Genomic DNA, 16,269 nt, shown 5'->3' on the forward strand with positions numbered 1-16,269 from the left:
ACCTGACCCAGCCCGGAGCCAAGGCAAGCTCCTGTGTCCAGAGAGGGAAAGGAGCAGAGTGCCCTTCAGAGCGCCCATGGTCAGCTGCATTGGTTTATTCACCGGGGGCACCGGGCTGGGGTAACGCCATCCCGGCACATCTCCCGGCTCTCCCTTCCCACAGCGATTCCCGAGCAATGCACTCGGACAGCACCTGCCCGAGGGGTTAAACCTGCACATGGAGCACCCACAGGTGGACGCAGCTCCAGGATTTTTTAGCTCTGCAAGGGAGCAAAAAGCGCTGGGATTCGCCTTCGGAGCACCAGAATTAGAGCTGTGCATGGGAGGCTGGGGGGATGACAGCCTTGGAGAGTCCTGGCCAGGACACAACAGAGAGAAAAAATATCCCAAAATACCACAGGGAGGACTAAAGCACCCGCCCACTCAGCCAGGAGACGGCAAACATCATCATACCAACATCAATATGTCCCTTTTCCCAGCAGCAGCATCCCAAAGCACCAGGACACGCTCCATGGAAGCCCTGAGTGATCAGCCCAAGGCAGCCCTGCCCAGCCCAGGCACCCAGCTCCAGACAGAGCAGGACAGGAACCACGGACACATGTCATGGCTTATGCCCAAAACCAGGCTTGTGGCAACACCAGTGCTGCTGTGGATGTGCTAAGATCATCAGAGAGGAGAATCCTTGTTCTAAAACCAGTGATATCTTTTACCACGATGCCAGCAAGACCCTATCTCAGCTGTCCAACCTCCTCTGGATGCACAGCTCCCAGCTCCCACGTGGATTTTGTCCGAGCCAGCAGATGTTGCTGCTCTGAATATATATTTTCCTTTTTTTATTTCAACAGAATAATAGGAATTTCAGACTGGTGAAAATTCTGGCATCTCCATCACCCACCCAACCCACCAGCCCAGCACAGCTCTTGTATCACAGCCACTCACAATGACAGGTTTTGCAAAAATCCTGAAAGATTTTCTTTTTAAAGTATTATTTATAGCATTTTCCCCTTTTTTGACAGAAAAAGCTGCTTTAGCTCCTTAACACCACAAATCTAAACACAGAGAGTTTGACAAGACAATTTGCAGCATCAGTTCCTTAAAAGGGCTTCAGTCTAAAACTCCTGGAGTCTGATTTTCAGTGACTTGGATTCTACAGCCTGACAGAGCAGCTACACACTGCAGTGCCATAAAAGAACAGCAAATTATAATTTAAAGACCTGCTTCCTACTTCTGAAGGGACACTTGAGCTCCAGGAGGCTGCTCAGCATGCCAGGGCTATGCAAAAGAAAGATGCTCCCAATTTTTAACAACTGTACCAAATCTCCCTGGATATAAACAACAAATCTCCCTGCAAGGGCACACAGGACAGGTTTATCTACACAGCAAAGAGAAGAAGGTGAAAAAGGAGATAATAAAATGGGTTTTGCCTGCCAGCTCCACAGCTGTGGTTTTGGTTATATCCCAGCAGCCAAAGGTTGAGCTGTGGATGCTGGGAAGATGCTGCTTACACAGGATGTGTAATTAAAATTGTGTGGCTCTGCTGGACGTTAACAGGACACAGCAAGAAATGAACAAGCCAAACTCACACACTGCTCCCAACACTTCACAAGCACAAGGGATGCCTGTGGAATTTCTATTAAGAATTTTCTTTCTACTAGCAAGGCTCTGCACCATTCTGGGTAGCCTTCTCCCTCCTAAAATCCAGCTTCTTGTCTGACAGCTCCAACAGCATCAGGCAGAGGAACCCAGCAGGGAACTGAGATTGTCCCCACGTCCCAGGCACAGCAGAATTCCAGCCTGAGCATCCACAGGAGCTCAGGGAGCTCCCAGCAGCCCAGCCCTGGGACCAGAGCATTCCTGCAATCCTGAAGCCCAACAGCTGCCCCAGTTCAGCTGAGCAGGGCAGGAGTGACACCTGGAGGGACAGGTGACATTGTGATATTCTGTCCTGGCTGGGAGCTTCCAGCATCATGAGAGGGCCAGAAACACTCGGGGCAGTGATGGACAGGTCTCCAAACTGGATTGTCCACCTGAAACCCAGCAGGGAGCTACACAAACACTGAGCTGAGGGTCCCTTTCAAAGCTGGCAAGGCCAGTCTCCAGTATCACCCATGTTCTAAGGCAGCTCCACAGGGAAATCCAAATACACTTTAAGTTATATCCTGAAATATGTTCACACTCTTGTCCTGCAGATTTTCTTGATAATCTCAAAACCACTGCTTTGCTATCAGCCTCAGAAATCAGCACACCTGATTCTACACCAGAGCATCACAGAATGGGTTGGGTTGGAAGGAACCTCAAAGGTCATCCAGTGCCACCCCTGCCATGGCAGGGACACCTCCCACTGTCCCAGGCTGCTCCAAGCCCCAGTGTCCAACCTGGCCTTGGCACTGCCAGGGATCCAGGGGCAGCCACAGCTGCTCTGGGCACCCTGGGCCAGGGCCTGCCCACCCTGCCAGGGAACAATTCCTAATTCCCAATATCCCATCCATCCCTGCCCTCTGGCAGTGGAAGCCATTCCCTGTGTCCTGTCCCTCCATCCCTTGTCCCCAGTCCCTCTCCAGCTCTCCTGGAGCCCCTTCAGGCCCTGCAAGGGGCTCTGAGCTCTCCCTGGAGCCTTCTCCTCTCCAGGTGAGCACCCCCAGCTCTCCCAGCCTGTCCACAGGATCTCAAACACTGAATTCCCATCTTATCACTGTTTCCTGATGTAAATGTAGCTCAGGCTCACACTCAGCCACCTCCCCAGGAGAGGCTCAGAGAAGCACAAGGTGAGCAGGAGAGACTCCTAAAGACTCAGGAGGTTTTGTCTTCCTTATCCCAGTGTCTCCTTCACCCTGGGCTTTCACTCCCTGCTGTTACACCACAATCAGGGAAATCTGGGCACTGAGGGGTTCAGAGGCTGTATCTGAACCCCCAGCCTCAGGCCACACACTCCAGGGACTTCACCCCAGTATTATCCAGGAGGAGCCAGAACAGCTCAGGAGGAGCCAGAACAGCTCATGAGCAGGCTCTGACCCAGCCTTCTCTTGGGAAAGCAGCACCAAGTGCTCCAACAGGGACTTGCTGGGAGCTCTGGAACCAGCAGGAGTCACCAGCAGCCACACCAGACCTTTTGCAGGGCACCACTGAGCTCCCTGGGCCCTGCTCACCCAGCAAGAATTTCCTCATTTAAACAGCATTTACAGAAAAATCTCCAGCTGTTGCTGCACAGACTTGGGGGGGGGGTTTCCTTGCCTAATTATTTGTTTTCCAAGGAAGTTTTGCTGTCTAAGTTTGGGGGGTGAGTGTAGATCCAGCAACACACTCCCCTGCACACCAGTGCCACACTTCAGCTGGATGGGCAACACAGCACAGGGGCAGAGCAGCAGGGATGCTCCCAGCCCCTCCTCCCTCAGGCAGCACCCAAGGGGAAAATAAGAAACATCCGAAGAGTTTGAAAAGGAAAAGGCACAAACTCTAAGGGAAGAGAGTGAAATTGTTTGTGGTTTGGGGTGGGTTTTGAGTCTCTGGTTGAGAGGTACAGAGACCTCCCAGCAACGTTTGTCACTGCTGATGTGGGATGGAGCTGGACACCAATGCCAGGTTCATCCAGGAGCTGGCAGATGGACACATCAAGGCACTTTCCAGTGAGCTCCACCACCACGCTATAGTCGGAGCTCAGAAACACTTTTTGGCTGCCAGATCTCAACAGAATTACAAATCCAGGCTCCTGAACTGCTGCAGATCACACCCAAAACCCAATCCAACACAGACAGGAGCAACAAACAGCACAAACCAGAGCACAAACCCAACAGCTTCAGAGAACAGACAGAGAGGGGCTTCAGACAAGGGTCTGGAAAGACAAAGGAGAATGGTTTCCCATGGACAGGGGCAGGATTAGATGGGATATTGGGATGAAATTCTCTCCTGTGAGGGTGGGCAGGCCCTGGCACAGGGTGCCCAGAGCAGCTGTGGCTGCCCCTGGATCCCTGGCCGTGCCCAAGGCCAGGGTGGATGGGGCTTGGAGCAGCCTGGGACAGTGGGAGGTGTCCCTGCCCAGGGCAGGGGCGGAACAAAATGATATTTAAAGTCCCATCCACCCCAATCTGTGACACCCTCACTGCTTCTTACACCACTGCCCTCTCCAGATTGTGAGATTAAGACCTGTTTTTTCTACTGTTTATTTTATGGATTAACTAGAAACCAGTTTATAAAATACATTTCTTCATCATACTGGAAAATATTGTAACATTAAGGGCTCTGCAGCCATAGAGCAATATTTATACCCGTGGCCAATTGGGAAATGCCCTTTGGAGTCAGGTGCAAGGACTGCTGCAGGCAGAGGGAAGGACAGAAATCAAGGACAGGGAACAAACCAGGCAGAATTGGATAATTCAATAGCTGGGGACAGTATTTTATTTCCTTCCCAAGAGTGGGAGGCAGCACAAGAGATGCCACAGCCCTGAGTCCCTGCTATGCCTGAGCAGCACAGCTCGCTCTTCCCACAGGATGCAGCACACGGATTTCCATGCAGAATTCAGAGCCTACCACGGCCACCAGGGTTAGGCTGAGCCCTCCCGTTCCTCACAGCCTTCCCTCGGGGTACAGGGACAGGAGCTGCCCATCACTCACTGCCAACAAAAGGCTGTTGTGCCACCACCCCCGCCTGGCATCACCCGCGCTGGACAACAGCTCCCTCATGGCTCAGCTCCCACTTCCAGAGCATCCATGCCCACATCTGGTGTTTGAATTCCCCGTCACCCCCACCCACACTCCAGCCTTGGAGTATTAGACACAACAAGCCCACCTGCACAAGTGCTCCAAGGCACATTTCCCAATAAACTCAGATTTCCCATGCCATTTGTTCAGTTTCTGGGGGTATAAAGCCAGTGAAATCTCTGTTTCCCTCTTAGGCATGAGAAATCCCAAAAAGCACTTGAATTTGAGCTCGCATGCCTGAAGTCAGGGCATGGAACACTGAAACCAAACCTCTTGGGGTTATTACTCTCCCCGGGTTCAAGGAAAAAGGGAGCTTATGACAACTCAGTCCCAGAACTCAAATACCCAAGGGGATGCAGGCGTGTGGCTCCAGAGGTATTTTCCCAGTGCGTTTAACACACCACAGCTGGCTCAGCAGAGCTCTCACAAACCACAAGCTCCATGTGACAAACAGCTCAGATTTTCCCTTTGCTTCCTCTTTTTGCCTTCCCCAAAACCAAGGAAGCACAAACCAACCCCAAAGAAGCACATGGCAAGTGTTGGGCTGAGATTGCTGTAAAAACACACAATTTTAGATCTATTTAAAGGCCAACTAATCTACAACTGCCTGCAGTCAGGATGGGCACAGACTGGGGATGATCAGGGCTAAGGGAAAGCCTGCAATCCTGTCTGCAACCCTCACCAGCCAGAGGGATGTCTGCAGCTCACCACCTCCACAGATCATGGGAATATTCCCCACAACCTATCCAGCAGCTTCCCAAGCTGGTTTCCAGGACAAGCCCCTGCCCACGCTGAGACCAAAGAGCCTCAGCAACAGCACCCAAGCATTGATTTAAGGAAGATTTGGCAATACAGCTCTTCTGTAAGCAAGCCATAAGCACAGCAATATAGAAGTCACACTCATTTCTTCAGTGCTTTTCCACTTTCATTTGGCTGCAATACCCACCCCAGCAAAGCAAGAGCCTGGAAGATCCTTCTGCTCCAGATCATTCACAAACAGCCCTTGTCCCTCTGCGCTTCAGAGAGGGGGAAATACTCCAGAGGAGCTCAGCACAGGCAATTTATCAGATAAATTCCCTCAGAACCACAGTACAGGGCCTGGCACTGCCTGCTAGGAAGGTTCCATCCCACGAGGATGGGACACTTTGCCAATGCCAGCACTTCCTCCTTGGAAGCATCTCCGATGTGAGAGAGCTCCATGAGAACACTCCCTGCTGGGGAAGTGCACGGGTGTAAGACGTGCTCAGGGCAGGAAAACCACCAGAGCCAAGCTGAAAGGGCTCTGCAAACAGCACCCAGGCTACCCCTCACCTCTGTTCCTAAACAAAATCAAGGCTGAGCTGCAGGGTGGCTGAGGAGCACAGAGCAAGCTCCTCCCAATGTACAACATATCCGAGGTGGGTGCCAAGCACAAGGGCTCATTTCCTCAAAACCTGTGTAAAACCTGCAAAAATGCGCTCGGACATCAAAATGCTTTCCCTGCCAAAATCAGAATCACAGCAAAAGGCACAGTTCCCTTCCCCCTGTTCCTCAATGCTGTTTCTGCAGCACTCCCACTGACAAAACACCCACCCCAAATACAAAGATACTCTGAAGTCAGCCCATCCTGCTGCACACCTCTGGGATTGCCTTTTATACCACATTTCTGCCTCTCTCGTGTGCATGGTGCAGGTTTTTTGCCAGGATACCTCAGCAGTGGCCAGGAGATAAACTAAGCCATAGTGCAGGTATCAGCAGATATGGTTGGCAAAGACACCTTGTGTTGGACCTCTTATGGGAAAAAAAAAAAATCCCCTAATGTTAAAAGAATGACTAGCAAGCACTCCTACTCCTCCCAGCACACCGTGCTATCTCCTCTGCACCTCTGGAGAGGCCAGTGTGGCCCTGGCTGATAAGGATATCAGCCCTGCAAACATGGGCACCCAAGAAGCTCCTGGAGGCACTGGTTTGGGGCTTCACCTGCTCCACCATCCCCCAGCTCTGCAGGGCACAGGCAGCTCCCTGAGCTGGTGTGACCCCAACCCCACTCCCACCCAGTGCCACTGCAGCTCCCCAAAAAGGCTTTCACTCCTTCCCTTCCTGCAGAGCAGAATTAAAGGAACCCGGCGTGGGAAAAGTATCTCAGTACATGACCAGAAGGAAACGCTCTAAGAGCGTGCCCTTGGTGGCAGCTGGCCTGCAGCTGACCCAGCACAGGGACACTGGTGTCCCTCACAGCCCAGAACACAAACCACCAGCTCAGCAGCTTCAGCAAAGTCCCTGAGCAGGGCTGCAGGAGCCAGGATCCAAACAGGGAGCTGGGAATGGCTGCAGGAACCAGGATCCAAACAGGGAGCTGGGAATGGCTGCAGGAGCCAGGATCCAAACAGGGAGCTGGGAATGGCTGTGGGAGCCAGGATCCAAACAGGGAGCTGGGAATGGCTGCGGGAGCCAGGCTCTGGGATGGAGCTGGGAATGGCTGCAGGAGCCAGGATCCAAACATGGTGCTGGGAATGGCTGTGGGAGCCAGGCTCTGCTGATGGAGCTTCCAAAAACACCAGAGGACCCCCCCCAGTCACCCCAGTTCTTTGTTTTCTTTAGTTTCCAAACTAAAATGCCAAAGATGGACAATCCCATCAAGACTTTCAGCTGCTGCTGAGTTTATCACATCAGTGATATCACATCAGTGATGGAAGGTGTGGTCCAGATCTCGTCACCTCCACAGCTAGCAGGATAATCCCAGACCTGGGCCAGGCCTGACTCACGAGCTTGGTGGCTCATTTGTAAGAAGAGAGAAAAAGGAGTGACCACACACAAGGTTCATTTGACAAATGCTCGTTATTACACAAGAAACAAATGCACGGCAGCAGATGAGAGCCTCAAGCAGTCATTTTTCTCATTACAGCCTCTGCTTTCAAGTTTGTACTGGTGCTTCAGCCCCTGGGAATTGTGTTAAATGATCAGCATAAAGATCAGCTACAGTCAACTCATGTTTATCTTTTCTCACCACCACAGCCAAGGACATAATAGCACACAGGGCACACAGAGTCAAGATTAAAACCCAATTTTTCTTCCTATCCCATCAATTCCTATCTCATTTACAATATTCAGACTGGTTAAAAAAAATCCTGGTTTCCCAGACTACAGACTTCAGGGATGCATTTGCTTCAAGCATAAGTTATCCCAGCTTTCCAAGATTGAGGGTGGGTAGAAAAGCTCACTTCCAAGAATTTTTCCATGCTGCAAGCATCTCTCTTTTCTGCAAGTTACCGTCAATGTTTATGTTTTCAGTACTCAATAAATTTCCCTCAAAGACAGCACACGAGATAGTTTGTGACCTCAAACATCACTCTAAAATCATCACACTCCTGACTTCCTGCCAGCTTTCAAACAATGCTCAATTCTAGCCCAGGATCTCTGTGTGGATGAGCTATTTCTTAGGGATAGATATCTAGATGCAGAATCACCTTCTGGTGAAATACTCCTTGAGGATAGATATCTGCAAAGCCCACAGGGCTGCATAAATAGATATTTTTCTCTATTTTAAGGCATGAGAAGAAAGATAGAACTTCGTATTTAAAAGCTGAACTATTGCTTCTCAGCCCCTGACTATGAAATCCTCAGTTCAACAACCACTTTGCTACAGGTTTACGTGGAGGCAGGTTCCAGGTGTGTGTCCAGTGCAGACATGCAGAGAGGTTCCTTCAGTTCCATCTTGTCCCTGAACAGGACATGCAGCTGCCTCTGCTCAAGGCAAACACCCAAGAGCAGCAACTTCTGCAGCCTCCTGTGAGCACCCAGAAGTTTATTCTGTGATAAATCCATGCTCAGCTCCACAATCAGCATTTCCTGCTTCTGGGAGCAGTCACCCCTGGGGCAGTGGTCAGAGGAGGCAGCTGCCTGCTTCCAGAACAGATTCCAGCAGGCAGGAAATCACTGCTTGAGAGCAGAAGGAGGGAGAATGAACTTGACTACTGCATGCAAGGTGCTTCCATGACCTCCACTCCCCAGGAAACCATCAGCTGATGTTGCAGGACACGCTCCTGAGGAGTGTGGAGGTCAGCAATCCTGGGAAGAGCAGGTTTCCTGTAAGAACTGAGGAAAGAGAGCAAAATGCAAGCAAGCACAGCAAACCATGTCAGCAGTGTGAGTGCAAGGGGCAGTGAGGCACAGTGCAAGACCTTTCGCATCCCTTACAACACCACCCATAAAATAAAAAATGTTGGCAGCTGGCATTCCAGATGCTGGAGATGCCAAGACATTTAAAACAGAAATCAAGAGTTAACCACTTACTGGGCCATGACTGGGACTGAGGGTGCTTTTGGATCAAATCCTGCAGGTGCCCAAGTGACCCTGGCCAACAACTTGGGGACAGGCCTGGCACATCCCAGCTGCTTCACTGTGAGACCCAACGTCCTTCTGCACTGAGTCTCAGTGCCAGGACAAGGGGGAATGGCTCCCACTGCCAGAGGGCAGGGATGGATGGGATATTGGTGAGGAATTGTTCCCTGGGGGGTGGGCAGGCCCTGGCACAGGGGGCCCAGAGCAGCTGTGGCTGCCCCTGGATCCCTGGAAATGTCCAAGGCCAGGCTGGACATTGGGGCTTGGAGCAGGCTGGGACAGTGGGAGGTGTCCCTGCCCATGGCAGGGTGGACAAGACACTATTTCAACTCCCTTCCAATCTAAACCATTCCATAAATCTCTAATCCAAGACATGCTCTAGGATCAGTGGTCAAGGCTGCACTTTTTCTGCAAAAACCCTCCAGATATTGACTGTGGATTACCAGAACAGCCAAGAAGGAAGGCAAAGTCATTGACCTTCACAAGGGACAGCTCTCACACGTAGACAAGGATGAGTTGCAGCTTTCAGCCAATTTCCCAACTGCTCAGACCAGACTCTCTGTGTTATTTCAGTGCATTGTGTTGCAAGACAAGTTGTGTGGTGCAATAAATGCTCAGAGGTTTTAATACAGAAACATTTCAGTTGTTTCAGCACAATCCGAGTCCTGCCCTTCACTGTCACCCCTCTGTGCTGCCCTGGCTGCAGCCAAGCCCAGCCATCATCTCCCTGTACAGGACACCTTCACACCTCCCACAACACCCATGTGCCATCCCACCCCTCTGCTCCACGCAGGAAAGGTTCACATCCACAAAAGCAGCACCAGCACTTTATCCAAAGTCACTCCTTCCCATTCCAGCAGCCGCTCTGGGAAGCCAAGGGGCTCCTGCTGTACACACAAAGGCAAACAAGCAATCCACATAATCATGGAATGGCCTGGAAGGGACCTTAAAGCCCATCCAATTCCACTCCCTGCCATGGACAGTGTCATCTTTCACTATCCCAGGGTGCTCCAAGCCCTTTCCAACCGGGCCTGCAACACTTCCAGGGACCCAGGGGCAGCCAAAGTTGCTCTGGGCACCCTATCCAATCAAAATCTACTCTCTTCCAGCTTTAAGCCATTCCCCCTTGTCCTGTCACTCCAGGCTCCTGTCTGAACTCCCTCTCCAGCTCTTTTGGAGCCCCTTTAGCTGTTGTTTTTTCATGAGAAAACCCCCAATTTTATGCGTTGCTTGGCCAGACAACTCCACAAGCCCCTCAGCTGCTCAGGCTCCTGGGAAGCAGCAGGATTGTGCCAGCAGGTCCCAAAATCCCACTGCAGCCCAGGCCCTGGTGCTTCACAAAGGACATGAAAACCCTCTGTCCCGAAGAGCTTGTGTCCATCAGTTCCTGTCACAGGGACAGGGCTGGGAATGGTTTATTTTTAGCCCTCAGCATCTTTCATTTCCTTAGAGCAGCTTGCAATGCTCCCTTCCACAGGACACCTCCTCCCCTGCCTCTCCAACACTGCAGAACCAGACTGCTGGGACAGAATGCAGGGCTCTGGCTGCTCTTCAGCACAAACCCACCCCAGGAGGGAAGCAGAGGCACCACACACAGGCTGGGTGCTTTGCCAGGGCAAGAAAATAGGGAAACAGGAGAAGCAGAGACATGTGCCACGTGTGCCAGCGGGATCCGTGCCGTGATCCACACTCCCAGTGAGGTGTGAGACAGCAAACAAACACCACAAGTGCAGCCAGCACCACAAGCAACCCAGGGCTTTTCCAGAGCTTTTCATCTTCTCCAGCCAACAGCAGGGAGATGAATGCTGCTCTCCAGTTTTAAACTCCCACATGGTGAAGGAGTACCTATTTATACAAATTTTTAAACAGATAAAAGGCCAGTCTTGGCCTAGAAGCCACTCTCTGCATCCATGTTCTCCTCGAATGACTCCAAGAATGGGCTCATGGCCCATCTCTCCTGCAGGACCCCCAGCCATGGGGGGTCTCACCCTGGCAGGTTCAGCAGCTGGAAGGACTGCACCAAAGGAGGACAAGGCACACAAGGGAGGACACGAGAAGTGTCCCAAGAGAGAAGGAGGAGGCCAGCTGAGCTGCAGAGCAACAGAGCCCAGTGCTCAGCTGGTTTCCCAAGCAGGACTTAATGCAGGGGACAAATAAAGCTGTAACCATCCTCCTCCTTTCTTCCCAGGATCCACCAAACTGATTGAAAACTCTTTTTTTTTTTTTTTACCTTCTCTATCCAATTTTATTTCCTTAATCTTCTGCAGGGAAAACAAACAAACAAACAAAAAAAAAACAGGTTTAAACCTTCAATTTTGTATCTATTTTTATGTTATAGAGATTTTTAAAAATGGTGTAAGAAGGGGGCAGAAGCCAGGCCACTAAAGGGAACTCTCCCATAGGAATATATTCCAGGAGTTGGACTTGGATGATCCTTGTGGGTCCCTTCCAAGTCAGGATATTCCACAACTCTGTGATGTGAAAGAGCAGAGAGCAGTGAAAAGCAGCACAATGCCCTTTTCCCAAGTGAGGGAGCAGGATCACATCACATCCAGGCTCACTTAAGCTAAGCTGTTCTGACTCCAACACTTGCACATGGGAGCAGATTCTTTTTATAGAGACCTGGCATGGCACAAACACTTCTCATGAGGTCCTGTTCAGGGATAAAGGTGCAGCAGCAGGATGGGCCCACAAAGTGCCATCACAGGACTGCACTAATCCCACACAGGCACATCCCAACTGCCTCTGCTGGGTTGACATCAAACCAGCAGTTCCATAAATAAACCAATTTGTAAATTAAGACTACACCTAATGGTATAATGTTCTATTATATGGCAGAATGGCAATTATGTATTTTGAACTTGGAAATTAAAGCTACACCTAATAGAGTTTGTGTACCTGTCCCATGGGACAAAGGGCTCACTATTTATTTCCTTTACAAACAGAAAACTCTAATTCCCTCTGCACCCATGAGGATGCCTCACTTCAGGGAAATGTCTGACTTAATACTGGTGTTTTAGCTACTTTACAAATTTGTCCTTCCTAAAACTACAGAAATTGTAGACCTTCAGAGAAACACCTTGGACCAAATTGCCAACATTAACCTCACTACATTACAGCTGAAAGAATTAGGATTGTTCAGCCTGGTGGACAGAAGGGTCCAGGGAGAGCTCAGAGACCCTTGCAGGGCCTGAAGGGGCTCCAGGAGAGCTGCAGAGGGACTGGGGACAAGGGATGGAGGGACAGGACACAGGGAATGGCTTCCCACTGCCAGAGGGAAGGGATGGATGGGATATTGGGAATGAGGAATTGTTCCCTGGCAGGGTGGGCAGGCCCTGGCACAGGGTGCCCAGAGCAGCTGTGGCTGCCCCTGGATCCCTGGCAGTGCCCAAGGCCAGGCTGGACAGGGCTTGGAGCAGCCTGGGACAGTGGGAGGGGTCCCTGCCATGGCAGGGGTGGCACTGGATGGGCTTTACAGTCCTTTCCCACCCAGGCTATCCCAGGATTCTATGATTAAAGATTTTGCTCCCCCCCGGCCCAGCCTGAGCCCGTGACAGCCCGGGCCTGGCACTGCAGAAGCTCCTCACCACCATCCCTCTGCTTCCTCCAAGGCATCACTGCCTCCCTGCAGCATCCACAGGGATTCCTCCTTAAAGCTCTCAGCCTGCACTGCCTGCAGACTGGGACTCTCACAACCACTCAGCCTGTTCAGGTGTTGTGCACTTGGAAATCAGTTGTACAAATCCCGATGGGATCAATCCTGTTCTCACAGCGTGTGCTTTGTGCTAAAATTAAGCTAAAATATTCCAATATTGGGGAATATCAGCTATGGGCAGCCCGAGGTTTCATTCCTGCACTGCAAAGGCACCTTAGGGCTGTAGTTGTGCAGCAGAATTCAATCCAATCCAGTAATTACAGACCTTATCTGTGCTGAGATACAGAGCTGCAGCCTCTCAAGGTACTTACAAGTGACAATTCCAGGCTGGATGTCTGCAGCTGTAAGGAGGCCTGTTACACAGCAACAAAGCACAAATTTCCAGATCTCCACAAGTCAACTTTCAATTTTAAAACTACATTTCCAAGGAGCTTGCATGCATAGGTTTTTCCACTTTGAAGCAGAAATTTTTACTTCTTTCCTGGTGGTGAAAAGGAAGGGGACAGAGAGGGAGAGGCAGATGCCTAACCCAGTGCATACTCAATGTTTACCCACAAAAAAATGCAGGTTCCTGGGAAAACAGTTCCCAGGGAGCACCCAGCTGGGACATCCCAGAGACTGCACAGTGAAAAAAAATAGGAAAATTCCTGTCCATCAGCTCCTGAGCCAATCCCACTCCTAAAAGGATCAGAAATACCACTGGGTCTTTGCCTCCCCAAGTGCTGCAGCAAAACACTGTACTTATAATAAGCTTTAACAGATAAAAGTCTGATACAGGAGTAAAGCACAGATAATCCCATACATTTGGCTTGGCAATCCTCAGGCTGTCCCAGTGTCAGGCAGCTCCTCCATCAACTCAGTGCCATGGAAGTGCAGGATGGTCTGTGAAACAGCCTGAAGGGTTCAGACACAGAAATCACCAGGGCCCCCCTGGCACTGACAGGACAAGCCATAGACAGGACATGGCTTTTCCTCATACCCCATCAGCATCCGGAGAGCTGAAGGCAAACTGCCAAAATATGTCAGAAATAATCAGAATGGTTCATGAAATGTGTCTGGGAGGCACCTCAGGAGGCCTCAGGTCCAGTCTCCTGCTCTGAGCATCTGCCTCCAGACAAGGCTGCTCAGGACCCTGCCCATCCACAGCTGGAACAGCCATGAATTCCCTGCACCTCTCCAGATCCCTGCCCCAGTATTCCTCACTCCCAATCCTCACTCCCAACCCAACACGCTTCCATGTGCCCATGCAGGATTTCCCACGTGCTCTCCCAGCCCTGTGCCTCAGCCTGCCAGGAGCAGAGCCAGGTTCTGTCCCCTCTCACACACTCCACGACGGAGCTGTGGGTCTGTCTCTGCTCCAGCCTCACCCTGGCAGGCCCCAAACCAGACTGATGGCCCAGACAGGGCACCCCAGGGCACACCTCTGCTGAGAAGAGGGGACGGGCTCTTCCCTCAGCACTTCAGCTAACACAGCCAAAGCCACCGCTGAGCTCTGGTCACTCCTGGTCACCTTTTTGTCCCCAGGGGCTCCTCTAAAGCTGCTTCAAGCAGCAATGCCTCTGCTGAGCGTCACAGGGTTCCCATCACCCTGCTCTCCAGGCTGTCACAGTCCCTCTGAAATCCAGACCTGTGACCTCTCTGCTGCACTTGGCATCACCCACAGCTGGGCTGCGAGGGCACTCACCCGTTAATGACCACATTACACAGCAAATACTGCGACTAATGAACTGTGATCTTATCACAGCTACCAAAAACCAATCAAATTATACACACTCCTAATCAATACCTGAGAGGATATAGCTAATCACAGCACCACCACCAGCCCAGCTCCCAAAGGGAGCCCTGCATGTTGTGACAATTCCAAGTGGGAGCTGACAGTGTGTCCTGTGTGCCACATGTAAATGATGCACTATTAAGATGATTGTCACCTTTGACCACCACAAAATGACTTTTAGTTTGAGCACTCTCTTCCTCCTGCTTATAAAAATTCCATCCCAGCAGAGACGTAAAGCCAGGGAGCCTCAAGCAGACTCTGCCCAGCACAGACCACAGAGACCCAGTTGACAAGGAATGGAAAACTCTGCTGGGATAAAATAAAGCCATAGAGTAGTTCCACCTGACCACACACTATAAACCTGCAGTGCCTTCTGCTCCAGAAGCCCTGCTGGGAAACACCAAAGTGGCAGCTTGGGAATAATAAACAGCAGATGAACAGCACCCAGCATCAGTCACAGGACCGTGCATGCTTGGAAAGAGATAAGATGGAAGGTCTCAAGTCTTCCAAGAACAAAGGATGGGGCTGCTGGAGAACACAGTGCTGACACCAGGCACCACCCAAGCATTCCTGGACAGAGCCCTCCAAAAAGGGCTTCAAACCAAAGGCTGAAACTTAACACAGAATCATGGAATATCCTGAGCTGGAAGGGACCCACAGGGATCATCCAGTCCAGCCCCTGTCCCTGCCCAGACCCCCAACAACCCCACCCTGTCCATCCCTGGCAGCGCTGTCCAAAGGCTCCTGGAGCTCTGGCAGCCTCGGGGCCGTGCCCATTCCCTGGGGCGCCTGGGCAGTGCCAGCACCCTCTGGGGGAAGAGCCTTTTTCTAAAATCCAACCTAAAATTCCCCTGACACAACTTCATAGACTCCTCACAAGCTGTGGGCACAGCTGCCACCCCCACCTGCTGCACAACATCTCCACACCTCACAGACAAAAATCTGCTTCTTTAATCTTGTGGTCTCCACTCCTGCATAGTCCTGGAGAGGAGGGCTATGTCTGTGCCCCACTGCCATGAACACATCCCAGTCATCCACGTCCATGCTCCAGCCAAATCCACCCAAACTCACCCCATCTTCCGAACTGGGACCGGTGTATTTTTCAAGCGCTTCCAAGAAGAGCCACCACTCCTGACAGTTGCAGAAGACCTGAAAAAAAAAGTTTGTGGAACCACCCCTGTGCATTTCACAGGAAAAAAGAAACTTCAAAAATCATGAAGATTTCCAGAGCTAGGGAATTAGTTGCCATGGATATTTGCTGCTGTGACAAATACTCTAATTCTGTGCCGGGGTGAGTGACAGGCACAAAGCACCAAGTCAGCTGGGAACAGCAACACAGCACGGCTGGAACACAGCACACACAGCCCCACGTCTCTGTGAGCATCCCTGAGGAAATCAAGGCATGGACCTCAACATCACCAGCACCAGGAGGCCACATGACTCCCCAAAGGAGCTTTTCTCCCATCCAGGCTACCCAGCCCTGCTGTCACATCCACGGCTGTGCCATGGGAAGGAGAGTTCACTGTTTTTGAGATCCCACCCAGCCACAGTGTTTAGGTGTCTGTGCCAACCAACCAGCCTGAAATGAGATGATCTTACTCATGACAGCAATACACAACCAGCAGGCCCCAAGGACAACATTTTCCTGCTCTGTTTCTTATAAAGTTCCTAAAAGAAACCTGCTCTAGCTATTAATAACAGATTAAGAATCACTGCTTTGTTTTAAAGAAGGAAAAGGCACAGACTCCCACTTCACCATATTTACCCCCACAAGCATTGCAGAAGCTGCTTTAAACAGCCACGCGTGCCCAGCCAGTGCTCTCAT

The 16,269-nt window shown here is 51.1% G+C and overlaps 1 protein-coding gene across 4 annotated transcripts in view; it reads right to left on the minus strand.

The window, feature by feature from the left end:
- OSBP2 (oxysterol binding protein 2) overlaps positions 1 to 16,269 on the minus strand; it is a 94,938-nt gene that overhangs the window by 71,636 nt on the left and 7,033 nt on the right. For 2 of the 4 annotated variants that reach the window (XM_064393115.1, XM_064393114.1), the window contains exon 2: positions 15,516 to 15,593. The exons of the other annotated variants lie outside the window; for them this stretch is intronic. In XM_064393115.1, coding sequence (XP_064249185.1) covers positions 15,516 to 15,593 — 78 coding nt within the window. The remainder of the gene's footprint in view (positions 1 to 15,515; positions 15,594 to 16,269) is intronic. 4 annotated transcript variants of the gene reach the window in all.

Source organism: Passer domesticus, chromosome 17 (genome assembly GCF_036417665.1).
Source record: "Passer domesticus isolate bPasDom1 chromosome 17, bPasDom1.hap1, whole genome shotgun sequence".
Lineage (NCBI taxonomy): Eukaryota > Metazoa > Chordata > Aves > Passeriformes > Passeridae > Passer > Passer domesticus.